Raw genomic sequence first — 26,666 nt, forward strand, 5'->3', positions numbered from 1 at the left:
TGGAGACTCGGTTGGCATTAGAGTCTGCAAGGGTAGAGGATGGTCTCATGCCTCAGCGTTTAGTGGTTATGATACCAAGATAAATTGATAGGCATAGGTCAACAAAATTGCCTTGGTCAGTTCTGCGAAAATTGAGTACGGCGTTATCTAATCACTCGTTTGTAGAGGACAGAGACACGAACATGAGGTCTGTCCATGTGTGCAGGGGTCGACGTCTAGGTCATATCATCGGGGGGAGCATCATCACAGTACCATGTTTTCCAGGCAAGTGGAAGCGATGGTGTTTTCATGAATGGTATCAGCCGTATTTACGCCTTTCCATTGAAGAAAAAAAAATGCATATAGAACTGAGCAAACACATGACCTAATTTTCCCCTGAACGCCATTTTCGCCGATGCCTGATGATCGAGGCGCCATCCAAAGCCCTCTGGGAGTATTCACACATTAGACACTGAAACACAGCACAACGGATCCTTGCGAAATCCGATCTTTAGCTGACCATTACTTTGCCTCCTGGTATTGTCCAATGACAATACAGTGATCTCTGCACGGCTGTTAGCTATCGAAGTATCTAATGGAGTGGTGGGAGGGACTGGGGATGGTACCAACCTTTCGTAGGGTTCCAGGGTAAGCTGCTCTTGCGGCTTGATGCGCTCTGCCCTCAGCTTCTGGACCTCCTGTGCGAAGACAGCCTCAGCGGGAGCTGTACTGTCGATACAGTTGGCCTTTATCGAGATGACGACACCTCCACCAATCTTCAGGAACAAGTGGGCGTTGAGGGCAACGATACGAGCCTGGTCAGGCTGGGCAACGTCGGCAAAGATACAGTCGACCATGGGGACGAGCATTCGGTACTTCATGGGGTGACGGGCGTCCTCGACAATGGGGATGACGTTGGTGCGGTTCTGGGCCATGTTGACCAAATCACGACCGGATCGGTGAGAGAACTCGACAGCGTAAACGTTGCCGGTAGGACCGACGAGATCAGCCACGTGGGAGACCGAAGTGCCAGAGGCGGCACCAAGGTAGAGGACCTTGGAACCAGGCTTCATGTAGATGTTGTCGATACCACCTATGATTGGGGTTAGTGGGCGGGCTGTTGCGGCGAAGGGCCTGATCGCATAATGCACCATGTCTTTCATTCATCGACCATGGTATGATTACGACGAACAGGGGGGCAAATCGTAACTTACCAATAATGCCAGCGGCCAGCTTGCTACGGAAGGGGTTCCACACACGGTACTCAACCTTGGTAGACACGGGGGCGCCATCCTCGCCCTTGTCGGTGCTGTCAACGCTGATGCGCTTCTCGCCGTAGACCTCGAGACCGGGGGCAACGCTTCGGGTGAGCAGGTGGTCCTCCTTGCCTCTGGAGACGAAGACACCCTCGTGACGGTGGGGCTCCTAGAAGACAAGACGGTCAGACTCTGGGCGCATGTTGCACTGCACATGTTCAACTTACAACAACGACCTTGGCGCCGCCGCGGGCACCTCCTCTGGCACCACCGCGACCGCCACGGCCAGGGGGACCTCCACGTCCTCCGCGGCCTGGGGGACCACCGCGGCCACGGCCACCTCCAAAGCCTCCTCGGCCGCCACCTCGCGGGGCGCCAAAGCCGCCGCGAGAACCACCACGACCTCCGCGGTCACCGCCGCCTCCACGTCCACCGCGGAAGCCACCACCACCGGCGCCGCCACGACCTCTTGGTGCGAAACCCATTGCGGCTGTGAGTGTGTAAAAAGCGTGAAGAGCAGAAGCGCCGACCGGTCAGGGGCGTTGGGAGAGTGATTTGACGTTGGGCGCGGGGCCAATGAGTGAGGAAAAAAATGGACGATTGTCAAGTCAGAGGGTCGTTGGAACCTTTTTCCACTGTCGCCTCGAATCCTCAGACAAAACTTTTGGAGCTTGGAAAAAAAAGTTTTGGGGAGCTAGCTATCAATTCGGGCGATAAGATAATCCGCGGCGTTGGTGGGGGGCGGCCCACGTCCACAGGTGGTCCAGTGCAGCTTGTGTCCCGGTGGAGACGGGGGCCAGTGGGCCACGGGCTGCTGGCCAATGGCAGCCGGCCAGGGCGGGGAGCCACGGCGCTGCGATCTGGTAGGGTTGGCACTTTCCGCTCGGCTAATCCACGGCCACCAAAAATTCCACGGGAAAACTTGAATTCCTCTTGGGCTACCACCGAGATTGACCTCACATTCCCAGACCCGAACACTCACGACGACACTCCTCGGATCCATCTCCTACTAACTCAACAGCAAAGATGGTACGTCCCTCGATCATGCCCAATCTGCACACACACATGCACACAGCCCCGCGAGAACAGAGGCGTGCGAGTATTGGCAAGAGGAGGAACGGGCGGGAGCGGGAGCAGCTGCTGGCAATACATGGCATCGCATCGCAAACCAGAGACGGGAGAAGAAAAAAAAAATATTTACTACCTTGCACACATACACACACACACACATGCAACGTCAAGGCCGGAGGAACTGACCATGGCTTCACCCACAGGTTCGATACGCCGCCACAGAGATCGCCCCCGCGAAGTCGGCCCGCGCCCGCGGTGCCTACCTGCGTGTCTCGTTCAAGAACACCCGCGAGACCGCCCAGGCCATCAACGGCTGGAAGCTCGCCCGTGCCGTCAAGTTCCTCGAGAACGTCCAGACCAAGACCGAGGCCGTCCCCATGCGCCGATACGCCGGCAGCACTGGCCGCACCGCCCAAGGTACGACTGCCTGAACTACGTTGCTAGGAAGAGGAGGACCTGGGGCTGCCACGAAGACAAGGGTGGTCAATGGCCTTGCTCATGATCACACGAGTCGACAGACAGCCCCGGGCGCTGGGCTCATCCCACACACGACCAAAGTGCTGACAATCCTCCCCCATCGCAGGCAAGCAGTTCGGTGTCTCCCGTGCTCGATGGCCCGTCAAGTCCGCCGAGTTCCTGCTCGGTCTCCTGAAGAACGCCGAGTCCAACGCTGACGCCAAGGGTCTCGACACCTCCAACCTCATCGTCAAGCACATCCAGGTCAACCAGGCCCCCAAGCAGCGCAGACGTACTTACCGTGCCCACGGTCGTGTATGTGACCTCCCTTCGTCGGATCGCCTGGCGCGCAACCCACAAATACTGATGCTCTCTGCAGATCAACCCCTACATGTCGAACCCCTGCCACATCGAGCTCATCCTGACCGAGGGTGAGGAGGTTGTCCAGAAGTCTGAGGATGTTGTCGGCCGTGAGCACTTGAGCTCGAGACAACGAGGTGCTGCCCGCCGCAAGGCCCTCACTGCCGCATAAGCTGGCGGCTGGATAGGTGATGGTTAGATGCGCATAGGGTCTCAATTGAGGATTGTATTGCTTTTACAGGCTGGTGTCAAGGCGGTCAATCGTAAAGCATGGGTTTGGTTCAGGCATTGCGGTTTGCAAATGGCAAATGGCGAGATTCCCAAAATATAAAAAGTTCCTGAACGCACATGGACGAGGCACGGTCAAGGGGGGCATATGCATTACGTGACGAGTTCTACGACAGCTAATCTAGAAAATGGATCACATGTGTCCCATACGCCCTCCAGTTCCAGTGTTCCGCCTGGTGCTGACTTTCCCCATCCTCTCTGATGTCTGTCCTGCTTCAGCCACGACGGCATAACTGAGGATAGATGGAATCATGTCCGAGGTGGCAGAGCCTGCGCAGTGTGAAGGCTATACGCTGTTGATGCACATTGCGAAGTGGCGCTACCCTCAAAATCAACAGGTAAATTGTAAACAAAGCACTCAAACATTTTTGCAGCAATGTAAGCATGCAGGCATCAATCAAATACATAGTGTCGTGAAACAGCCGCCAGATCACGTTCCTTTGGTTTTCAACCTCAATTGTTTGAGGGGACGCGGCAAAGTACACCAGTAGACTGTATCAAATAGGATTGTCTTTGCTACATATAGCCCAGGGACTGATCGCATGGCTGTGGTGTATGCTTTCAAATACGAGGAATCTAGGCTACTATATTGCACAGTACCGGACTCCAGAAGAGTTTCTGTCTAGTGGTTCTAGGTTAGTCAGGTACTTACAGTCGACAATTCCACCCTCAGGTACCAGAGTGTGGCCCAGCTCAGTTCTTCTCGCCAAAACAACACAGTTCATAGTCATCTCTGAATAGTCCTAGAGTTTTTGCTGTGAGGTGGTCCTTTCCAGTGGGGCCCTGCCTTTATTACCAAGATCGTGGTACTTACAAACCTGATCACTGATGGCCTGCTTGAACTGCTTGAGCATAGGGCAAGTTCATGTGCTCGCCTAGATTTTACTTCATCGTCGGCGCTAATTGTAGGCGTAACATAGTTATGACCAGATATGCTGCTTTTGAGAGAGGGCGAAGTCAAGTTTCCCACCCTCATCATTCTCGTATGTAGTTATCCTCAAGGTAATGGTGCCGTTGTTGTGGGAGTCCTAATCCAATGGAATACATTGTCTTGCAAACACGAACTTTGCAAGAAATGTACTTCCAGTATCCTTCACAGATCTGGCCTGAAATTGAACTGGTTGAGTGAATCTGTATGTCTAAGCCAGGCGTAGTTCTCATACTTCAAAGCTAACTTTTTCCACAGTCCTCCTCTCAACTTTCCTTGCATGGCACTGTCATCTTTATTTATTACTGATAGTTTAGTTAGTATTAAGTCGCAGTATGCTTAAGCATCCAAAAATTTCAGTAGATAGATAGATTAGGATACGCTACAAGTGCTAGTGCTAGGATGAGAAAGACAGTCACGCGGGATGACAGGAATGTAATTTTGGTGTATCAACGAGAGTACTTTTCCAAGGGCCAAAGATCATAGCACATCGTGGCGGACTCAAACTCCTGTCGGCTGGAATTGTATCAGCAATCGACTTGGCCCGGCTGTTGCACGCTTCGTAATCCTTAGCCTTCCATAAGGTTCAACGGAAGAATCTATTAAGGGACTGCCGTGAGTATGTCTGAATTCCAGGCGCTTTCGATCTGGATACAGGGTACGTAGAAAGTAGTTAGAGTTTTTGGCTTTTGAAAGTATTCGACTTTGAGCTATCGAAGGTTCATATTGCCGAATCTGCACAAAGTGAGGCCACACGAAGGGATCTCATGTTCAAATGCTCCTGTCGCAGCTATTGAAAAGTCCATTCCCTTTTTGCAACGAGGAAACGCGGCTGATAATTCGAAGAAAGGAACCAGATGTTCACAGTGCAGCTTGTACCTGGTGGTCTGACTTTATACACATGCTGAGCGCCCTTTTCAGGCTACGAAGAACATCATACTATAGTCGGGCGACTGATCCATGCACGTTTTCCGCCCGGGAACTACGGCCCCGGCACGAACCGCTGCGAACGGTGGACGAGGTCGACGGGAACCCAGCAGCCCGGTATCTGGATCGTGCCTTGCAGATGACTTGTCACTTGCTTCGCTGCATCAAAGATCATTTATCAGCTATCCTTTAAAATCTGAGTGTTGACTCAAGTAAAAGTTTGCAAACTTTTGGGAATGCGAAGAGGGGCAATCCTCAGCGTCGCTCTCAGGGCTCAATACTTCACCAATCACAAACCAGCTTTCTTTGCCTGCCGCAACCAAATTCGAACTCTTCTGATTCGCTTTAGAAACCCCAATCCAACACTCGTCATGAGGTAGCAGACACGCGCGGGGCTCTAGCCTCTCGTCCTACCTCGGATGTTATCCTTTCTGCCGGACCACTGACTTCGGACTTAGCCTATGGAGGATCAGGATCGCGAATGATTCAGCTCCATGTTGGGTAGGATCACGAGCTCCACAACGCGTTGTGGTGCCAAGCCTTGGGTGTCGCCGCCTATTTCCAGGCGTTCTGGAAGACTCATTGGCGTTCTGATGCTGAGAGAGAGCGGTGGGCACATTCACGGATCCTGGAAAGACACGAAAAAAGAAACATTACCGCAATGATGCCTTCACACGTTGCTATCGGGAGATGGACATAGGTGTCTCAGTCTGCTTGGTTTACATGCAGTCCGTTCAGATCGCTGTCTCTCATTCGGTGCCTTGGTTGCATTGGTGCCCATCCACAGTCTTAAAAGGCAGCTGCCATCTCACTCGTTCAATCATGCATAAGATGTACAGCCTTCTGACCTATATGTTCTAAGTACCGTTGAGGGAAAGTACAAAGGTCGTGATTCAGCATTGCGACGCAGGATCAGTGGCTAGAATCTCTCTGCAGCTCGACGGTAATGGAAATCCCGTGCCAACGCAATCAGTGGCAATTGCAGCACGGATGAAACGTGGAACGGCATGGCTCCTTCGGTAGCCTCCTTCCGAAGACCTCGCTGTACTCCATTTGCAGTAGTTCCGATAGTCGTTCATAGCCCAGTTCAATCTCTTTACAACCAGCAAAACCAGAAAGGACATACGCAGATCCCAACAATGAAGCGTGGAGCTACGATGAATACGATTTCTTGGGTGCAATGCTTCTTTTGTGTATACTTTGCGGGTAGTATCATTGACCAACACCCCCAAGACCCAAGTTTCACTGAAATTTTGCCGTCGAAGCAAACTAATCATATTCATCACTGAGGAGAAGCTTCAATTTGGATGGCAAACTTTTCATATAGATAAGTGCATGTGCATGAGGTTGAACTTTAATTGTCATCATTCGCTACCTCATACTACGCCAAACCCAGAGTTCGTACTGTGAAGAGTGTCCTCGATAACCTAGGCCTTGCTTACAATGAGGAATTCTGCCGTGAGCCTTTAAGTCTATGCTAGAGCAAACTATGAAATGATATTTGATGAGTCGGAACATGGCGATGCTCCCAGGGAAGGTGAATCAGTTGAAGCCCTTCTGGCGTCCATGGAAGTCATCGTCGACGCTTGGGTTCCATCTGATCTCGTTTCATTGGAGAATTTCTTTATGTCTGTCGATGTCGCAGCATTATCCCGAGACCAGTAGAACAAGACATCTCGTTGCCAACGGTCTAGGTCGTTGACCTGTAGCATAGGCCGAAGGTAAACGAGAAGCAGCTCAGCTTCCATTGGGGACTGGCGTAGCTTGTGGAGGAGCCAGCGGTTTATATAGCCCCGTTTGTCTTCATCTTCAAATGAGCCGATAAGCGATTCAATGCCGAATTCCTTTTTGGCGGCTTCCATCAGCTTTGACCTGTGAGGAAACTCCTGTGGAAGCCTACATGTGGCTCGTAGAAACATCTCTGCTGTCTGGGGGAAGGGGGCACCAAGTAGATGCATGGGGTTAGAGAGTAAAAGCCCAAATTGCGAAGGTTTTGGTGTCGTTTCAGAGGAGTCCGGCGCCATGGAGAGTTCTTCTAGGTAGATGTCGTCTAGTGTGAAGTTGTATAGATCAAACCGTCTCCTCCCCAACGCAGAGTCTTTCGAAATCAACTTTATCTCCTCGCACTCGGCTTTAAGGCGGTTCGCTTTAGACTTCCAGTCTTCGATTTCACCTCGAGCCTGATGTCTCAATGTTTCGAATTCATCCAAGAAGCTTCGTTCATCATCGGTAAGTTTTCGGCCCCCAACTGATGCAATAATGTGTTTTTGGATCTCCAAATCCTCAAGGAACTCTTCCGCGATGTGGAGTTCCATTATGCACTCTCGTAAGTCTTCCAACAGTGGATGTTGATCCTCGGACCGCTCGCCCTTGATGCCGCGCAGAGCCTCCCAAGACGTCGATCGTGAAAGCTCTGATTCAGTTGATGGTGGACTTTCGAGGAGGGAAGTATAGAATCTGCGTTCTTCAAATTCAACCTTTAATTCTCCCTCTCGCAATTCATCCACTAGCTCGTCGAGTCCGACTTCTGCTTTTTGGTATGAAAGATCTAATTTCTGCGTCTCGGACAGAAGTACGCCAAGGTGAGGATGCTCTGGTAATAACTGCTGCACAGCCAGTCTCATACTATCGTAGACATGATTCCTACGCTGTCTAATGTCAATTAAAGACGATTTTGCGGTACCAAGCTTTTGGAACGTCTCCCTCAGCGCGTCCCTCCTTTCCCTCACATTTGCCCACTGGGCAGTGATGAGACGAACATCGTCCGCATCCAGCTCTGGGATAGAATCATCGGTGTCATCGTCCGTCCACTCACGTATGCAGCCTTGTGGTTGTGTGCCAACGTTTCCAAGTTCCACTTTACGCAAATTGCGAACCTTATCCACGTTTGTCTGCTGCAAATCCAAATTGAGCTGCGCCAGCCCGGGAGCCTGGGACCCAGCCTGTTCGGAACTTCTTCTGTGTCCTGATATAAGACCGCGATGGTTTGAATTTACATGCAGCAGAGTGCTATGCTGTTCATCGACCGGTGGGCCCTGACCCACATGCGGGTATTTACGGTGACGCTCTATACGGACTGGCGACCCGTGACGTAGCGCTCGTGGGAGAGCAGCGAGCTTTTTGGTGAGGCTCTGGACTTGTGCTTGCGAGCTGGCGGATGGTAGGACAGGAATGCGGTTCAGCCGGTCGTAGCGTCTGTTGCTTGCGTCAGAGGACTTCGAGGACGTGACAGAATCCCTTTGTCGATGCTGCTGCTGCAAGTGGTGAGAGTCATGCACCCGAGGGATATTTTCCTGCCCAGCAGCCATGTTCTGAGCGACGCTGGGAACCGCCACTTTGCAGAGGCATTATCACGTTTACTTATGGTGCGTTGCAGTCTTCAGATTTGTTCTTGGTGGTAGTACGAGCACGGTGAGAGTGTGTATCAAGAAGCAAGACCGCGCGAGGTTTCGGTCCGTGTCCACAGTGTCGAGGGAAAAAAATTATTTCTGGCGAGGCAGGAAGGACCAAGGTGCCCTTCGCGATCAATGGATCAACGCAATCATCGACGTGTTTCCACGGGGGTTATCGAAATTAGGGCTTTCACCGATCGAGTAGGGTGTCACAGGATTCATCCGTCATCCAAGCCGGTGAGTTGCGCCACCGTCCTAGGGTTTATCGGTATGCCATACAGACCCCTGTCATTAGTCGGGAGATTTGCAAGTAAGATGTACCTCTGTCAATGGGTACAATGTCGCAGAGCCTCATTCACTACTCACCCGACCGTGGCAAATGGTCGCGGGGTATCTGGGAAGTTTTGGGGGGCTGGATTGCAATGAAACACGCATGGCTGCTACGCTGTGGTTGGTCCCAAACAACTAAAATCCCATGCAGATATGCGACAACGTCTTTCAATGATCTGCTTTCGAATTCAGCATTATTTCCATAAGCCTCCGGATGATGCCCCCGAGTGTAGAATTCCATGTGTGTTGGTCTTCACTGAACTTGGTAAATGTTCCCGCCCCCGTCCATTTCGTACATTACGATATCCTTTCTTGTCCATAGTTGTTGTATCTTCTCTTGGCTTAGATAGATATCTCATGCATTCCTGCATTTATCGATTCAAAAAATTGAGACAAGATGCTATTTGACCCCTATAAGCCAAAGTCATGCTATGATTGGCAGCTTTCCATCCTGTGCGACATACTCCAGCGTCATCCCTGGCGCAGTCGTTCCTATCAATACCCGGTTCTTCTTCCAGGAAGCCATTGCTCTCTAAAGAATGCATAGTCTCTTTTGCCGCAGGAGATCGAGCCAATGAAACATACAGTCAAAATGTCACGAGGCATGAATTCTAGTCTCGGGGCCAATGATTAGTGAGTTTTTGCAAGCATTCCGTCGTAGTCGACTTTCACAGAGTATGCATGCGCCACGGCATGATGTGTTTTCTTCTCTGGGCCATATACAGGTACTATAGACCCGGGAAAGAAACTCGGGGTACCAAAGTCAGCAGAGCCGCACTCGATGGCTTTCATTTGAAAAAGCCGAGAACCCGACGGGAGGTGAGTCTGCTTCCAGCTACTGGCGGAGTCGTCACAACCAGGGACGCTCGACTGTATGCTGCGGTAATGCCAATGAGGGCCCAGCCTCCACTATCATGTCACTATGCCCTCGCGCCACTCCAAGGCTAAACATTCCAAGTCATCTCACCGGGGACAACGGCGGGATCCTGACGAGGAGCATCAAGCGTATAGAACTGCGTATCAAGTTGAAGGAGACTACGAGAATTACGGTGCGGACTAGGATATTCTTGACCGAAGATGTAGCGGCTGTCATATCTAGATTTGCTAACTCTACCCAGACACTGCCACCCCTAGAGCATATGTAGAGCTGCCAGACCTGAGCACGCTACGTATTAAAGACAATCAAGAATACGGAAGCCCCGCCGCTCCCAATATATCTAACCAAAACGACGAGTACACTTCTTCTACGCATTATAATTCCATCAATTATCCCGATTATAGTCAACATTCCGAAGTTACTCCACAAAGTTACGGTGCGGAATGGGATGGGGCTGACGACCACGGAAGCCATCAGGTCTCGCAGTGTCCGGGCTCGGATGTCGCAGATGATAAATGTGAGGAATCAGAAGAGCGCGATACTATCTACGGCGTAGATGCGTACTCAGAAAGCCTCGACAAACGGGATGCACTAAAGCAGAGTCGTCACTCGAGGAAGGAGAGAGGAAAAGGGAAGGGAAAAGGGAAAGAAGTAGTGAATGATGACCCCACGTTTCAAAACCCCGAAGATTATTATGCAGAAGGATCTGGTGTTGCTACAGGCTACAACACAAGCGGTAGGGTAGTCTACAGTTGTATTCTTCTACGGGTGCTGACGCTATTCAGCTCCACCAGTTGATTATGGCGATGATGGGAGCCACCCAAATTCAGGCGATGACCACTGGGGAAATGCGGGACAAATTGCAAGTATCATCGACACGGCAGCCAGCCAGGGTCCATTACTAAACAAGTCGACACAGATGACAGGAGGCATCGATCAAACTAGCGGGTATGATGAAGACGAATTCCAGCAGGCAAGGCTAGAGAGTCTGGCAGCATATTATGGGGATCGGCAAGGTGAGCCGTCAACGGCGCAATACCCACCATATGAAGGCTATGCCAATCTCCCTGCAACAGGTAAAAGACAATTTTGTGTTATGTTCACCAATTATCCTAATAGTATCACAGGCCATGCATCGTCTGCAAACTTTCCGATTCAACAACCTCAAGTGTCAACTCAGCTTCCATATCCAGAAGAAACGTCTTTGGCAACTGGTTATGTGATCCCTAGCATAACTGAAAAGCCTAAAGCGAAAGACCCTCGTGAGGAAGGCTCTTCATTGCTAATTGTTCCCGGATCCTAATCAGTTTGAAGGTTATAGAATTGAGCATACAAGGCGATTCCAAGAGGGCACCGTAGGTTTCTCCGTCTGACAAAAACACACAAAAGTACCAGATGACGGCTGATTCCTCAAACGCAAGGTTTTCAAGATGATGTGGGCGGAACCTCTCGGGGGCGCCAGAGCAACACCTGAGCTTGATGAAGATCCCACAACTGTGACTAGTGTGACTAGGTATGGGGACTTCTATACGACCATCCGCAGGTTCATCGTCGTTGCGACAGAGAAGGGCCATAGCCAATGCGTGTAAGGATAGAAATACACTTCACGGAGAATGTCACTGACATAGATTAAGGCCCATCTTGACGTATGTAAACCGAGCCTGTACAAAGCCCGGCGTGAAGCCAGAGAAACATGGCATCATATGCAGTCAAGGCAGAACCCCTCAATTGATCGAACGGGAACCACAACTTGGGTTTCGGCCAGTGATGTTGATTCCCCAAGGTCACGGTAATATAGAAACTCTGTCCAAAACATCCCGGGTAAACTACTCAAAGTTGGTCTCAGTTGAGCACAATTTCCCAGTCTTCATCATCGGCAGGATCTCCAAACATGATACCAAGGTCGTTCAAGACGCCGTTAACTATTGTTGGGAGGAGAGATGGAGACACCGATACCAGTGAGACGAGTCGTCGGTATCACGATTTGGTCCCACGAGGAGAGCACGGAAGCATGGTCGAAAGACCACTGTCTTTTCGAAAACGTTCTTCCACACCGAGGCAGATTGCAGCATCTGAAGCCGCATCGCTATCGCACATGAATACGTTACTTGGAAGGGACTCTGCGGGTCCTTGACCACACAACTAAGTGACCATATGTCACAATGTTGAATTATGATTGAGGAAAACGGCTAATAGTGGAATAGTCAGGCTTCGACGGAAATTTACGAAAGGGAGAATATACTTTCTCGGAGTTTTTGTCGCTTTTATTTGGTTCTCAGGGACAAAGGCAGAATGATACGGAGGTTCTCTTACGTGCAAGTCTCCCGATTTCTGGGTCAACTAACGATGCTATGATCGAGGTCGGCTTATCGGCCATGACGAATTACGACTAACAACAGTGGAAGTTGATGCTATATTCCTTAGTTCTAGGCTAAGCTTTCTTATGATATCTCATAGTATCCCTCATTATATCGAATGACAGGATTGTCGCCGTCTTGCAGAGCCTTTACCTGAGTAGGCGTGATCTTTTGCAACCATTCGAAGTAGTTCTGGGCTTTTGGTGACCCACTGTGATTCTATCTCACATATCTGACATCGCAATCACAGCTCGAACTTTAGTACACATTATAAAGTCTGTCTTCGGGCCCTAGCCACATCACCACAACCCGACCCAACGCATCGACTAGGCGAGCGACGCAGTTGAAGCATGCACACATGTATATCGATCGTCCTACCGTTTAATAGGCTTGTAACGTTTACTTTCAAACGTCCTCACCCGCGCATGCATATTGTGTGAGCATTGCGGTATCATTGCGCAAACCCTTTTGCTCCCAATGGCTGGGTACACTCACTGCCCTTGCATCAAGTGCCAACGTCGTCGGGCACTCGAAACCAATCTACTGTCTTCTTAAATACTGCGCGTCGCCCAAAGAGAACCAACGTACATGTATATGTGCGGCCCGGTCCTAGAGGACTAACGTGCAACTCTGATTCTGACCACTACAACCTCGTTGTGACCCGGTCTACCTACATGGCTCGCTGAGGTGTGCTTGTGACAAACCTGTCTCCCTGTCTAGGTAGCCATCAAGTAGGCCCTCCACTCCCGCGCTACTTTCTAAGCATGAAGTCCGATTGCTCAAATACTGCTTCACACCGTACATCATTCTTCGCAGAACACCTGAAAACATAAGACTCTTCACCATATCTCAAAGAGTCAACGCGCACTCCTGAAAAACATGACTTACAGCGTCCTCATCTTTGCTTTTCGCAAGCCCGGCATCACACCGGAACAGTTCCGGGCACATTATGAAGGCACCCATATCGCTCTCGCCAAGGACATTGCCGGCGAGCACTTCCCACTGTCCCACACTCGCCGCTACATCCACCGCACGGAGGCCAAGGCCGAGGGGACGGAGCGCCATGCCGGCTACCCTGCCACCGTCCTCAATGGCAACCAGGCCGACTTCGAGTACGACGCGGTCGCAGAGCTGACTTTTTCCGATGCCACTGCGTTTCAGACCTTCTATGACATTTACCAAAAGCCTGAGAATCTGGCGCGGATCCAGGCGGATGAGGCAATGTTCCTGGACAGCTCTAAAATGACGGCCGTCGTGGTTGGGGAGACTGTCGTTACAACCAAATAGGGGCGAGCAGATGGAGGAATATTTGCTGCATGAACGTTTCCGAGGGTCTGTCATCAAGAGCAGGTCGGGTGACAATGCATGTACGCGTGACGGAGCCTAGATCAATTATATATGAATGCCACGGTAGCTTTCGTTTTAGAATTGTGAAGGGTCGCAGTGAGACGTGAAACTAGTGCAATTGGCGGGACAATACTGTTAACCAACCTTAAAGCACCATATGAGTAGTTCAGTGGGTGACCACCAGCAACTCCGGGCGTCGTAGGTTTTCAATTCCTCAAGTCCCTTTAATGTAAGTCATTCTAATGGTTCTTTGAATTAGCTATTTAATGCGTCCAACTGGTCGCGAAACTCTGTTGCCAGCTATTGGGTTCAGTTCGACGGCTCGCGCCCATGACGTGTTGCATCACTCATTCGACGTCATGCAGCAGCAATTGACTGACCACAAGCGAGAGAACTTCTAACCATCCGCTCTCATGGCTGCCGAATATATAACTTACGAGACATACAAACTCGATATAATGTTGAGCGCCCAGGTTACCATTGACTGACAAACCAATCACCAACGCAATATTATAAAACAACACAACCTCCCTATTCGAGATCCCCAAACCCCGAGTATCATTTCCGTGAATCCCCCCAAAATGCCGCCCTCCGGAACCGAACAAGCAAAGCAGAAGTTTCAAGCCGGGATCGAGAAGACCCGGCAGGCAGCAAATCGTGAGTCCTAGTCCTCTTATCCATCTTCTGCTGTCCCGTCATGAAGTTGCGGCTAACCAGCGACACCCACCGTCCAGCGGCTCCCGGCGAGTCGACAGGCACCAACCCCAAGCTAGGGGCCGCCATCTCCAAACTCGCCAAGGGCGAGACCGAGGCGTCGTTGTACACGGCGAAGGGCGGGCCGAGCGGGACGGACAGGACCAAGGAACCGGGTGGGCTGTGAAGGGAGGCCCACGGAAAACGACGGGGTATGGCAACGGTGGAGGACTCGGGCACGTTTGGTAATCGCGGTTCCATACAGGTCACATTCTTTTTTTCTCTCTAAGATGGGATGAATGCTTTGATCAATCATGCGTACTCTACATACAGGCAATTTTGGCATTACTACTGCTTGACCCTCAAACAAAAAGACATGAAAACGCCTGAATTCCCAATCCGTTCCTTCGCCATGTGGTGCGATGCTGACAACTGCGTACCTAACGTCATTCCTCGTGTAAAGCTCTATACAGACCATGTGCTTCATTCCTCAATATGCTGGGCAAGACCCAGCGGACTAGCTCCACGTTGTGATGGAAGCGCACTCTCTCGCGTGCCCAGTGCAACTAGGGACGAGCTCCCCTTAACGTTCTCTCCGGTACCCGGCGGCACCACGCTTCTTTCTCCTCTCCTCTGCATAGTCGACGATATCGGTACCACCCTCCCCAGTGGAGGACAGGCCCGGGATGACGTGGCGGTAGGCCTTGGTCCCCAGATCGCTACCGCTGCCCTCGGTCCAGTAGCTGCTACCCGACACCTCACTCCTGCCCACGCCTTCTTCGACGATGGAGTCTCCTTGTCTGAAGCTGAAGTCGCGGCGGCTGGCGGCGCGGCCCTTATCCTGCAGGCGCTTGGCCTCGGCCCGGATGCGTTCCTGTTCCTTGGCGGCGTTGCGGTCGGCCACGCTGTACACTTTGCGGATGCCGCCCTTCTTCTCCTTGGTCGGGGTCGAGGTCGGGGTGCTCTGGCGGTTGCTCAGCAGGTCGCTGCCGGCGGTCGAGTCGCTCGGGTTTGTTGACCCATCCCAGGTGCTCCCTTCAGACTCCTTGTTGAGGCCGCCAACACGGGCCGGGCGCTCGTGGCGGTACTGTCTCATGGCATCCTTGGCATCAAGCTCGGCCATCTCGTCGACCAGCTGACCGTGCTCATCCTTGTGGCCCTTGCGGGCCTTCCTGTCCTTCTTCTTCTCACGCTCGCGGTCGCGCTTCTCCTTCTTGGCCTTTCTCTTCTCACGTGCGCCAATGTCCGAAGGGCCGGCCGTGATGCCCGACAGGGTGCTTGATGTGTCGCCGCTCAGGTGGGTGGTGGTCAGACCACCAGTGTACTCGGTGGCGCCGTCATCGTAGTCCTTGTAGATGCTGCCGCCGCCGAGGTCGGTGCTCTTGGTCGCGTTGGACAGGAGGGTGCCATTGGGACCTCTGCGGCGAAGCACCGTCGTCTTGTAGTCATCCCAATCGTTCTCTTGGAAGTAGAAGCCGCCGTTCTTGGCCCAGAAGAAGAACCAGATGCCGACGGCCACGAAGACGACACCGATCAAGCCAAAGAGCGCGAACAAGGCGTTGTTATTGATCTGGTGAGGGTCGATGACTCCACGTGACGGGTCCGATTCCGTCGTGGGACTGCCAGACACGCCGTCGCGGGCGAGGAGGATTGAGCGCGCTGCCAGCGGACCCAGGTGGCCGATGGACGACTCGGCTTCTGCTGAGCGTTGGCTGAGGTCGACCGAGGAATGTATGGCGCGGGAGAACAGCGTGCGAGCGCTCGCTGCGAGGGTTGGCAGCAGAGGCGCCATCTTGTGGTGTCGGGAATGTGGCCCTCAGCAGCAACAGAAGAGTCCGGGGAGGAGAAGGCAATGAGTTCGATGGCGGTGTCTGGTATGGAGACGTCGTTTCTCGGCTGGTTCTTTGCTGGGAAAGACCAGCCTAGTCGACGAAAGGGGGGTGCTGGTATCAGTGGCAGATGCGATGTGTGTAAGTGGTTGTTAGCCGATGATGCAGTTATCTGGAATCCGGCGGGCGCGATATCCCGTGGGCGGTTTTGGTGTTTAGTGGGTGGGCGAGGATGTGGTGAGTGCTGAGGTGTGTGCAGGTGAGCGATGCAGGACTCGCGGCTCTGCATGCGGTTGTCTAGTGGTTTCCTATGGCGATCGATATGCCCTGCAGCAAATGCGGGAGGCTGGCGCTGGCGACATCCACGGAGGTTGGGAGTCTGGGTGTGGTGTGGGGTGTAACGTCATTGGTAAACATTCCCTAGCGTTGCCAGGCAACTGCATTTACAGGGGGCTCACTGCCTGCCAACTGCGGGAGGACACGGCGACGCGCGCGACAAGGGGCCTGGACCTCCACCAAGAATTGCTGAGCTGCCAAAGAGTCCGGTACTTGCGCGTTTGGCGTCAAGGCCACCAATACGAAAGTACTGGCCCTTTCCAAATCTTCCATTCCTACAGCGACTTATGCACACCAGGTCCATCACAGGACATCAAGAGACGCGAACGTAAAGCTCCCCCTTCCCAACCCCCATGCACCGTCGATCCGTAATGAACGAGCACCTTGGACCGTTTATTCGGTCGTTCCGTGTGGACAGGGAGTCGCATCGTCCGTCCCAAACACGAACGGTATCGCTAGCCGCTTTGGGGCATTATGCTGGCCGGCAGGCTGGGGCCTTTCCCCGGGGGATGCATCCCTTTACCTAGATGAACGCAGCACGCAGCTAATCATCGCTGGCAAGCCCTACATAGGCGAGATCAGCAAGCTCGAATATTTGCTGAGTTGAGGGGCCATGCCCAGCGCCGTTTCATGGCTGTGTCAATAGCGTTCGGATAATTGACTTAGCATAACATGGCATAGCATAGCAATTACCACTGGCAAAAGGGTGCACGGGGTCCTGGAGGACTCGCGAGTCCTTCGTTGCCTCGAACCTCACGGTGCATGATGGCTCGGTCATCACAGAGTCACACGGTAAACGGGCTCAGGGGTTCCTCCGTCATGGGAGACCCCAGTATTACATTCCAAGCAGTTAGATTGCCATCGGCAGAAGGCTTCCAGGGGCCGTCTTCCGCCATGTGGCGAGGCGGCCGTGGACACGGGCATCATGGCAGCATCTAGACGCGCGGCGCTGGTGGCACAGGAGAGAGCACATTGTGGACGGGGATGCATCATTGTCCGTCTAACAAACAGAAGCGGCGCCACTCCGCAGAGTAGGCTACTCGCCACCCGTCTTGTGATTGAAGAGAGACTATTCCCTAGCCATCGTGTAATCTATACGGAGCATGACTTGTGTGTTCCAAGAGAAATGCCATCCCCAGAAGGTCGTGCTTCTCATAACATGGAGAATTAAGAATTCTCCTTCACGCCTGCCTCGCGCTGTGAAACTCGGTCCAAGCAGGGCCGACGCGAAGAAATTGGCCCAATTCCGCCTTTTTGTCCGCCGTGGGACTGCACCCGCCGCTTCCCTCTTTGAGAGGAGGTGGGAAGTGGTGGAATCCCAGCACGACAGACTTCCAACCTCAGGATCCGTCGTCCAAATTAAGAACAGATCCCCAACCAAATGTGATGGCAAGTCTCCTAGTAGCAGAACATCCTAGCCAACAGAAGTGTGAACTTCAATGCCCTGCAAGTCTATCGATCAATCTGTACGCCATGCAAATGCGAGTAACTCGGCTGCAGAGCACAGGGTATCGCAACAGCATGGCACGGCCATATCTGTATAAAGAAAACAGCGACAAAAACAACAGAGTCCTTCCGGAAGGATCTCGGTTCGAAGATATTAGTGAGCAGATCGCTATGCCAACTGACTGGCCCAAGCCCCAAATGATCCCGTATCCATGTTTCAATCGTCTCATCAGTCGTGCCTCATATACAAGAGAAGAAAGAAAGAACAAAAAAAAAAAAAAAATCCAAATGTGAGATATCCCAAATCGAACAGATCAACATTAGCGGCGACCCATTTCCCTCATCCTTTGGGAGTTCCTTTCGAGAGATGAACTTTCCGCGCCTTGTGTATGCAGTCCAAATTCACTCAGAGACTCCGACTTGGGTATAGAGGAATAGGTAGAGAAGAAGTCGCCCCCCGAGGAATTCGCGGGATATCTACAACCAAATCGAACCGAAGAGGTTGAGAAAAAGAACAAGGAAAAAGAAGAGAAAAAAAAACATATGCACCACATCGTTTTGCCCTATACGTGCAGCTCTTAACACGAAATTGGCCGCCAAGGGCCGAGAGAATGGCCAAACTTCGCTGCTGTAAGGCTTCGGATCAAATGTAATCGCCGTACGCGCCTGTGCCGGGGTATTGAGGGTATACCGAACGGTAGGGTGTCGGGTCTGGATAGTAAGAATGAGGCGGTGCGTAGCGGGGTGGAGCAGGTAGCGCCCGACGTAGAGAACTTGCGCGGTGTCGATTAGATGGCCTATCGGTCCTAGTAGCCCGGCTCTTGAGGTCGTCGTCGTACACGGTGCCTCTATCGCTGCCGCCTCCGCTACGGCCAATATTGATCTCTCCACCGTTGAAGCACTTGACCGTGGCATTGCCAACCTCAACGACGGCGCCGTCGGGGACCTTGATGGTGATATCATCGTCACCACTTCCAGATCTCGTGGTTCTCGTTGTAGCAGATTGGCGGTAGCTGCTTGCGTCACGGCTTGCACTGCTCCGAGTTGAGTGGCTGCTGCCCCCGTTCTTGACCTGGCGCAGATTCTCGGCCGTCAGATTGGACCTCGACGCCCCGCTTACTTGGTCCTGATACTGTGCCGCCAGCTTCGCTTTGTCCTCAAAAGCATAGCTTGCGGAACGTCGGCTTTCACGTTTGGTTTTGCTGGACGCGGGCTGCAAAGAGGTATATGCCTCCTCGTAGTACTCTGGGCTCATGCTTTGACGCCGCGGCCGGAGTGACAACTTGGTGAAATCAATCGAGGTACGACGATGTCCACCATCATGGTCCGACTCATCCTCTAAATCATGTTCATTGAACAATACTGCCTTCCTCGGCTGCGACGGCGGTGGTGGCTTGAAGAGCTGACGGGCAGGCCCCGCAGTTTGGGGTCTGGCCAACGATGGTGGCGGCATACGCCTCCGATCTTCCTGCTCTTTGGTAGACCTCGTCGTGAGTGACGGACGTCTCACGAGATGGTTGTCTTGGGGAGGTGCCTCATATTCCTCAGGGCCGTACGAGCCTTGGTGGAACCCCATGGCGGATCGTGGTCGGAACCTTTGAGCTAGGCTATCTGGAGGCTTGCTGAAGTAGTCGGAAGGGTGTCCCAACGGTGACGTGCTCAAGGGCGACGAGCCTAGAGGTGATGGTCCGCCCCATTGTGGAGGCGGGTATGAAGTAGGATTAAGTCCTGGCGGTCCTGGATGGTAGAATGCCGACGGCGCCACTGGAGGACGCGGTTGGCCATAGTAGCTATGAGGCCTGGCTGTCTGTGCTCGTGGGCGTGAGGTAGCGATGGTCTTGTGTGGGACACCGTAATAAGAGGCCTCATCAGGCTCACGAGTGCGAGCAGGTGTGGTCTTGGAGCTTCGGACCACAGGACGCTTATCTACCACCGGGTCCTTGCCCTTGCTGCTCTTCATCGACGATCTCTTCTCTTTGGTCTTGCTCCTGGATGTCGATGGTAGCTCCGTAGAGTCCGATTCGCTGTAGGGCGGCGAAACCGAAGTCGTTCGCCTGGATGACGACTTCTTCCTGCCGGTATTCATTTGCGTCTTGACGGGACTGGCAACATTCGACCTCGCGTATTGGTAAGAGCCATCAATGACATTGCCGTCCTCGTCCACGTCCTCGACCATCGCAGGTGGTGCTCTGCTGGCGCTGCGGCCGGCCATGGTCACGGCGGATAATCAGCAACTCACAACGGCGAGTGCATCTGCGTCGAACCAGCGGTGTTGTAAGGGCCTCGTAAATGTTGAAACGATAGAGCGATTCTCCCTTTGGCCTTGAGGGAACGAGAGATATTTTCGCCTATCCGTGTAAATGGCAAAGACGTTGCCTGTGTGCGGGATGATCGGGTCTCGGGTTGCTCTCCCTGGTCTTTCGGCGGCCAGGCGATGCCCACAAGCTGGGAGCAAAATGCGTTGGGTGGAAACTGGCAGTGGGGGAAACCCGACAATAGTGGACGTGCGAAGGGGCCCCTATTAGAGTGGTCCGATGTTGTCGTGAGTTTGCGGAAAGTCTGGCTGGGGGGAGTCCAGACGTTGCTTGGGCTATGAGGCAACCAAAAAGGTTGGATGCGACGGTTTGGCAAGTTTTATTTTTCTGGGGGGGGTGGGCGATCCGTCAGGAAACCCGTAAGGAAAGAGAATAATGTGGTGTGCCGTTGCTTTGCGTTGCGTTGCGCTGCGCTGCGACAGCGGGCTGCGTTGCCAGGTAGCTCCGAGTCCCAGACGGTGGAAGCTGGATGGAAAGGTCAGTCAGTGCTATGGTACTGCGTAGGAGTGCCGTGACAACTACAGGTACGATGTACAGCACCGAAGCAGAAGGGTGAGGGCGGGATACAGCGTGCGAGCGTGTGGCAGAAGGGTACAAGTCTGTACCTGGGCACGTAACTCACCCTGGGGATTGGGCCAATTCGCCCTCGCCCTCTGACCGAATGTCAAAGGCGGAGAATGCTGGTTGGTTGCTTCACTGCCAGACTGGGGGGCAGGGGTCCGGCGCTGTCGTTCTGTTCTACGGGGCCAAATGGAAACCGTTTTTTATCGATACTGGATCTGGGGTGATCCTTGCCCAAGTGCTGATCGACCCTTTCCGGCTTGGTGCCCACCACCTTTGGGGTGCCACGGAACGTCGATTGGCGACGAGGACGGGGTTGACGGGCACTGGGGGACTGGGGGCGACGCCAGTCAGGACGGGTTGCCGGGTAGGGGTTTCTAGCGAGGAACGGTAGATACCCAAGGTGGATCGCTGCCCCGAAATTGCCCACAAGTTGCGAGCTTCTGTCTCCCAGGAATGCTCTTCTCGTCGGCTGCTGTGGTTTGTTCGAGGTCGCCGCAATATAGAGCACGGCACCTAACTTGGGTTCTTGCTGGTTGATGCCTCGTCGTAAGCTGGCGGGCGACCGGTGAACCAGGCCCAGCAACCTGAGGCCCAATAAGCGACGTACCCGTGTGTTGTCTCTCAGCGTATATGCCGACAGTTGGCAGAGTGACCCCGTCGCAATTAGAGACAATGGAAGCAGCGTTGGCTAGTGCTGAGGTAAAGAAGAGGTTCTGCGCTGTGTTTCCGTTGAGCTGGCTGAACTCTGTTCGTCAGGCACGCCCGCACGCCGTGGGCTTGACTTCAGGCTGTAGGCAGCCAGATCTAAGTGGCCGGCGGGCGCAGGTCTGAGCAGCAGAAATGTGGGCGCCGGCGCGAAGAAGAAAAAAAATCGAGAGGCGAAAAAGACACGCAGTTCCCTAAGGGACTCTGCATGCAGAGGCTGGAGTTTATGCCCGAACCTGAGCTTTGGGTAGCAATGCTGCTCGGCGCTCTTAATGGACGGGTGCAAGAGTGAGGACCGCCTCTCCAGAGGAACACGGCCGAGGTTGTGACCGCACAAGAAAAGACAATATCTCCCAGTCCGGCGGTTCGCAAACTTGGAGAAAGTCGAGACTCGGCTCAAGGGGAAAACTCTTTCTTGCACCAAGGGGGGGCCATCCGGGATTTTCTCGATGATGGAAGTGAACGATGATGACTTCGTGCGGGCATTCGAAGGCAGCCTTGGAATCCCATTTGCCAGCACCTATGGCCCGTGGTAGGCAGAGACCATGCCAACACACAACTTAGTTACCCGTTCTGTGCAATTCCCACTTCTCCAAGCCTTAAGTCAAGGTCTAATTGGGTCTCAACCCCGGCTTGCAGCTTTCATGCATAAGCCGAAGCCTCAAGCTTCTACCATAGGGTCGGGCGTGGATGAACGCCAAGCGCGGGCCACTAGCAGTATACTCCAGAGTCAAAAGAGTCATCGCGCCTCCATAGGGAAGGTTTCTCCCAAGCCCAGGCCGAACCATTTCACAACTCAGCTACCCCATGGGCGAGTATACCCAGAGAACAATACACAACCCGTGCACAACCTGTGTGCAACTGCAATGTCCAGGAAAACGGCATTTCACCGCCTGCGTCATCGACGTGGTCTGGATCATGGTAGAAATTATTGCCTCGCTGCGAACGGCAGCACTTGAGAACTCATCATTCAGACTCTCAACCCTAGCCACGCAGCGAAAGCTATCTCCGCGAACTATGGCCGGTGCCTATTATTAGAGCTGGCCATTCGCGGGCCGCCAACTCGCGAACCTGCCACAGAAGGCACCCGCTTAACAGCAATTTCTCATTCGAAGGACTACCCTCTCCCTTTTAACTAAACCCTCTCTGTCAATTCGACACACACAAATGGGTCTGAAGTGTTTGTAGCAATTGCGGAACGGTTGGTGTGGATGAGCCGAGGACGAAACTCGGCGCTTCCCCAGTCTGCATGTCAAATTGTGTCAGTCGTGCAGCCACCAAGATCGCACCTATCGAGGACTGGCTCCTCACTAAACTACGATTTATGGCATCCGCATTCACTTTCCCGGGATCACAGCCTCTAACCATTGATAACGACATCCCCAAGGCCGCTGACAGCCTAAGGTGTCGCGGTAAGAAACCCACTATGACAGACGAGGCCGCATATAAAGCATTGACGCAAGCTGCAAGTATCCGGAAAGAGACAAGACCAGGTGACAATCACTGTCATTCCGGGGCGCCGTCCAAACTATGTTCGTGTTCGCTTGCAAAGATCGTCAGTGTGTTGCTGAACCATCAGAAAGTGGGTCTGAGATGATTCAATAAGGCCCTTTCCTGGGGGTTGCTAAAAAGTGAGGCTGAACGCGAGCAATCAATGCAAGAAATGCGCAGATCTATCAGTGGATGAGTCTAGTGTTCATCCCAAACTCAAGTATTGCTCTGGTATCCATAATGTATCCGTAGTGGAATGGATGTCTTCATTTGCAATACGCAAGAGACCGCGATACTGTGTGCATGGAAAAGATTGTCAATAACACCTCAAGTGAAGCGCTCCCGGCTTGAAAAGAGCGGTGAGCCGTCCGTGATGGTGTTGAGCGCTGGAGGCAAATTTCTGTCCTCGACGCAGTTGCGCGGGATCCATTTGCCAAGGGACCCCACTCCAACTCAAAGCCGCCAGTACTAAGATAGACTTGCTGCTGTGCAACCCGAACGACAGATTGGCTCCGAGACACGGCCAATTCTAGACAAGACCGTTACTGATCTGCTGCCTGATTAGAGCTGTAGTGCTGCCAATGGACCCAGGACGGCACATTGCACTGTCGGAACCTTAATAAGCGCAAGATAAACTGCTATCTATAATAACCAAGACGAATCAGACAGCATACAGAATCAGAGTACTTCCCGGTGATACATGTGATCTTGTTTCTTCCAAGACACACAGGCCGGCAAGGCCGTAGACTTTTTGCAGTGGAAGTCACTGGAAGGAGCGGACGTTTCTGAACGCCGTGTTCTCCCTTCTTCACTCCGTCAGCTTTCGTCCGTCAAAGACGGAAGGGGACATCATTGCCATGGCCACGAGCCCACCAAAAGTCCTGCAAACATAACTCATTCAAATGTTAGCCACTTGTTCCCGGACATGCGCGATCAGAACGCCGCGGTAGTAGAAGGAGCCTCAGAAGAAGGGTGGCTGTAATGACGGTGTATGAGAAGCACATATGCAAACATTGCATGTGTACTATCTCTGTGTCCCTCCACTACCGCCAAATGGCAAGCAGCACGCCTCGTTCATTGTTGCCTTCGTTATCAAATGGGCGATCGGTGGTACTGCCATGAGGCATCAACCAGTCCTCTAGACTGCCGGGCAACCCTGTTCTAAGTGCTTGGAGATGTGACGGCTAACGCGCAGAATGACACCTCAGCATCTAACTCCACGTGACCCGTGTTAACATGATGTGCTGCATATAGGCCCAGGGCAATCTAGCATGCCATTGTCCCCCGGCCAGGGGTTTTGAACACTCATGGTTTTCTGGTCATTTCAAGACGAAGGACGGATGATGAAGTGCTGGCCAAGGGTACCGAAAATTAAATCAGCTTCGGGGGGCTCGGAACTGGTGAATAATCGAAGTAACGCCACAGAGACTGGATTGAGAGACAGACTGTCCATATCATAGCATGGTGCAGGAAGACCTCGAAGTCGCATATATAGGAATGAGGCTTCAACAGCGGCCAACAGTTTTTTTGAAACTACAGATTATTCCCAATAATGGTGACATTTTCAGAAAAGGCGATGGATCGTGGACGACTTACAAACCAGGTTGAGGAAGGCATAGGCCACCTAAGGGATACGTGATCAGATTTCCGATTACTTCAAAACAATCCTCTGGGTCTGGTATCGCACAATACTTCTGACATCATCTCTTTTAGTTCGTGGCCTTGGTAAACATGTGACTGCGAGGAATTGTCTTTCCACGATGCATAAAGCTAGGCTGGAGGGGACCTGCAGCGGTTCAATGAAGGGGGGAACTCTCAGTTGGCTCAGCGAAGTACTTTTCACGGACACTACCCAGGGCAATGACATCAGTGAATGAACCCCCGAAGAGAAAGAAGCAATACTGCACACGATACCTACCACTTGCAAGCTTGTGGTTTAGAAGTCAGGTAGAGCTAGGGTAAGACACGGAGCGGTGACAGGGATGCCACGTGACTCCACCAACTCAGCCCTACAAGCTGGACGCCAGATCTTGCGATCTGTGCGCCGATGCAACGGATCAACTCTTAATTTTTAAGCTTCAGCCCAAGCGATATGCCAGTCTCCTACCGGTGTTTATATGGAGGTAGGAACACATGACGTGCGGGCAGCATTTTACATATCGTGTCCACAACATGTTAGGTTTCCGTACCGGTGTCGGTGTTACCCGTACACGCAAGTTCACCAGCCCGTGTATCCAAGTTGGGCAGCCTGGCAGGTCAGCGTCAGCTGAGTGAACCCATAGCAGCAAGACCCACAGAGCCGGGTCAAGACTTGGTTGAGCAAACCTATACAGGAAAGGCAAATTTTGGTAGAGAACGATGAAAGCGAGATTACTCGATCTGCTCAGCTTGCATAGAAAACTCACATGCACCGCTCCGCCATGGCAGTTCTTTCTTCACTCATTTCCACGTGCTTGATTGCCATCCAAGTACCTCCTCGTTTAACGCGGCTAATTATAATTTCCAATGATTAGGCGCTCACGCGTTATTTCGAAGCTGTCAGCTTTCGATGGGACATCTAAACCTTCTCGAACGAAGAAAAACCTTGATTGGGTTTTCATCAGATCGGACGTATATGCGTAGATCGCCGCAAGGCCGGAACAGCGGTCTACAGATTTACCCCAGATCGCGTTTTTTCATCATAGTCTTCCAGTTTCCGGCCCGTGCTTGAAGCTGGTCTATGGGCTTGGTTGGTCTAGGGATGGCCCTTGATCGGGCCGCAAAGCTCGAGCCTACTGTCAAACCCTGCGAACTGGCCTCACGTTCTGGGCTTGGCCTGCTTAGTTTGACCCATACTGGCGGATACGTAGCGTTGAAGCGGATGCACCGTAGAGACGGTGAGATGGGCTTAGAAAAAAAAAAACATCGCATCCCAAATACAGAGGCTTGGGTTGACATTCTGAGTCAACGCGGTGAAAGCCCCGTGGGCCTGAGGAAGGAAACGAAACCGGCGTTGCTCAATCGCCACCTGGGTTTGTACCGCCCCAGGCATTCCAGACTTCCATCATGATTACGAGGTGCGGACACAATGGCGGACACAATGGCAGGCAAAACTTGGAAACAGCGATATGCTCGGTTCCGCGAACAAACTATCATCTGATAAAATCCAGACTACATTCCCACCACACTCTTAGAAAAACCGGCCTAGCTGCGACGAACACAACTTCGACGTCGGCCATCTATAGCCCCACTGCCTAGTCTCGAGATCTCACGGCAGGGTGGCTCCCTGACCGAGACCTAGCAGGTCGCCCGACGAATGGCGTTACGCATAGCCTGTACATCCATCCGCGCTATCCCATCTTGCGCTTTTCTAGTCGAGCATGGGGACGGCCGCCTCGCAAGTTGACAAGTGAGACTCGCAATCAGTGCACATCCTGTTCCAATCAAGCGCAGCTGTCGCGGATGATTGATAGCATAGCCCCAGCTTGCGTAGCCCTCGATTTGGGTACTGTCACTCGTCGTGATCCTTGTTACTAACCGGGCCATCACGGGTGCGTTGCTGAATTCTCAATCCCGTCCGCATTGTGCCTGCTGCGAGGTATATGCAAGGTACGATGCATGCACGGTCGCCGATCGTCTAAAACATCGGCCATAGAGCATGACTCTACCTCCGGGCCTCGTGCATCGCCAGATGCAACAGTCAGTGCGGTCCTGTTCACGGCAGCTTCGGCAGGCAGCAT

At 52.7% G+C, this 26,666-nt stretch overlaps 8 protein-coding genes across 8 annotated transcripts; 4 read left to right on the forward strand and 4 right to left on the reverse strand.

Annotated features, from left to right (window-relative positions):
• Positions 1 to 501: 501 nt before the first annotated feature.
• JN550_008696 (uncharacterized protein) lies at positions 502 to 1,720 on the reverse strand (the record flags this gene model as incomplete). The annotated part of the gene is made up of 4 exons (XM_049320686.1): positions 502 to 544; positions 610 to 1,072; positions 1,194 to 1,404; positions 1,463 to 1,720. The coding sequence occupies 4 exons, from the start codon at positions 1,718 to 1,720 to the stop codon at positions 502 to 504; spliced, it is 975 nt and encodes a 324-aa protein (XP_049169354.1).
• Positions 1,721 to 2,261: 541 nt separating this feature from the next.
• Positions 2,262 to 3,294, forward strand: JN550_008697 (uncharacterized protein; the record flags this gene model as incomplete). The annotated part of the gene is made up of 4 exons (XM_049320687.1): positions 2,262 to 2,264; positions 2,510 to 2,723; positions 2,890 to 3,077; positions 3,142 to 3,294. The coding sequence occupies 4 exons, from the start codon at positions 2,262 to 2,264 to the stop codon at positions 3,292 to 3,294; spliced, it is 558 nt and encodes a 185-aa protein (XP_049169355.1).
• A 3,458-nt stretch (positions 3,295 to 6,752) lies between these two features.
• Positions 6,753 to 8,573, reverse strand: JN550_008698 (uncharacterized protein; the record flags this gene model as incomplete). Its single annotated transcript, XM_049320688.1, has 1 exon — positions 6,753 to 8,573. One exon carries the CDS (start codon positions 8,571 to 8,573, stop codon positions 6,753 to 6,755), a length of 1,821 nt encoding a protein of 606 aa, XP_049169356.1.
• Positions 8,574 to 9,909: 1,336 nt separating this feature from the next.
• On the forward strand, positions 9,910 to 11,167 carry JN550_008699 (uncharacterized protein; the record flags this gene model as incomplete). Its single annotated transcript, XM_049320689.1, has 4 exons — positions 9,910 to 10,036; positions 10,106 to 10,600; positions 10,650 to 10,940; positions 10,992 to 11,167. The coding sequence occupies 4 exons, from the start codon at positions 9,910 to 9,912 to the stop codon at positions 11,165 to 11,167; spliced, it is 1,089 nt and encodes a 362-aa protein (XP_049169357.1).
• A 1,933-nt stretch (positions 11,168 to 13,100) lies between these two features.
• On the forward strand, positions 13,101 to 13,508 carry JN550_008700 (uncharacterized protein; the record flags this gene model as incomplete). Its single annotated transcript, XM_049320690.1, has 1 exon — positions 13,101 to 13,508. The coding sequence occupies one exon, from the start codon at positions 13,101 to 13,103 to the stop codon at positions 13,506 to 13,508; it is 408 nt and encodes a 135-aa protein (XP_049169358.1).
• A 641-nt stretch (positions 13,509 to 14,149) lies between these two features.
• Positions 14,150 to 14,448, forward strand: JN550_008701 (uncharacterized protein; the record flags this gene model as incomplete). The annotated part of the gene is made up of 2 exons (XM_049320691.1): positions 14,150 to 14,225; positions 14,303 to 14,448. 2 exons carry the CDS (start codon positions 14,150 to 14,152, stop codon positions 14,446 to 14,448), a joined length of 222 nt encoding a protein of 73 aa, XP_049169359.1.
• Positions 14,449 to 14,844: 396 nt separating this feature from the next.
• JN550_008702 (uncharacterized protein) lies at positions 14,845 to 16,053 on the reverse strand (the record flags this gene model as incomplete). The annotated part of the gene is made up of 1 exon (XM_049320692.1): positions 14,845 to 16,053. One exon carries the CDS (start codon positions 16,051 to 16,053, stop codon positions 14,845 to 14,847), a length of 1,209 nt encoding a protein of 402 aa, XP_049169360.1.
• Positions 16,054 to 18,515: 2,462 nt separating this feature from the next.
• On the reverse strand, positions 18,516 to 20,084 carry JN550_008703 (uncharacterized protein; the record flags this gene model as incomplete). Its single annotated transcript, XM_049320693.1, has 1 exon — positions 18,516 to 20,084. One exon carries the CDS (start codon positions 20,082 to 20,084, stop codon positions 18,516 to 18,518), a length of 1,569 nt encoding a protein of 522 aa, XP_049169361.1.
• Between the last annotated feature and the right edge of the window lie 6,582 nt (positions 20,085 to 26,666).

This window comes from Neoarthrinium moseri (assembly GCF_022829205.1).
Source record: "Neoarthrinium moseri strain CBS 164.80 chromosome Unknown scaffold37_Wmoseri_CBS_16480, whole genome shotgun sequence".
Taxonomy (NCBI): Eukaryota; Fungi; Ascomycota; class Sordariomycetes; order Amphisphaeriales; family Apiosporaceae; genus Neoarthrinium; species Neoarthrinium moseri.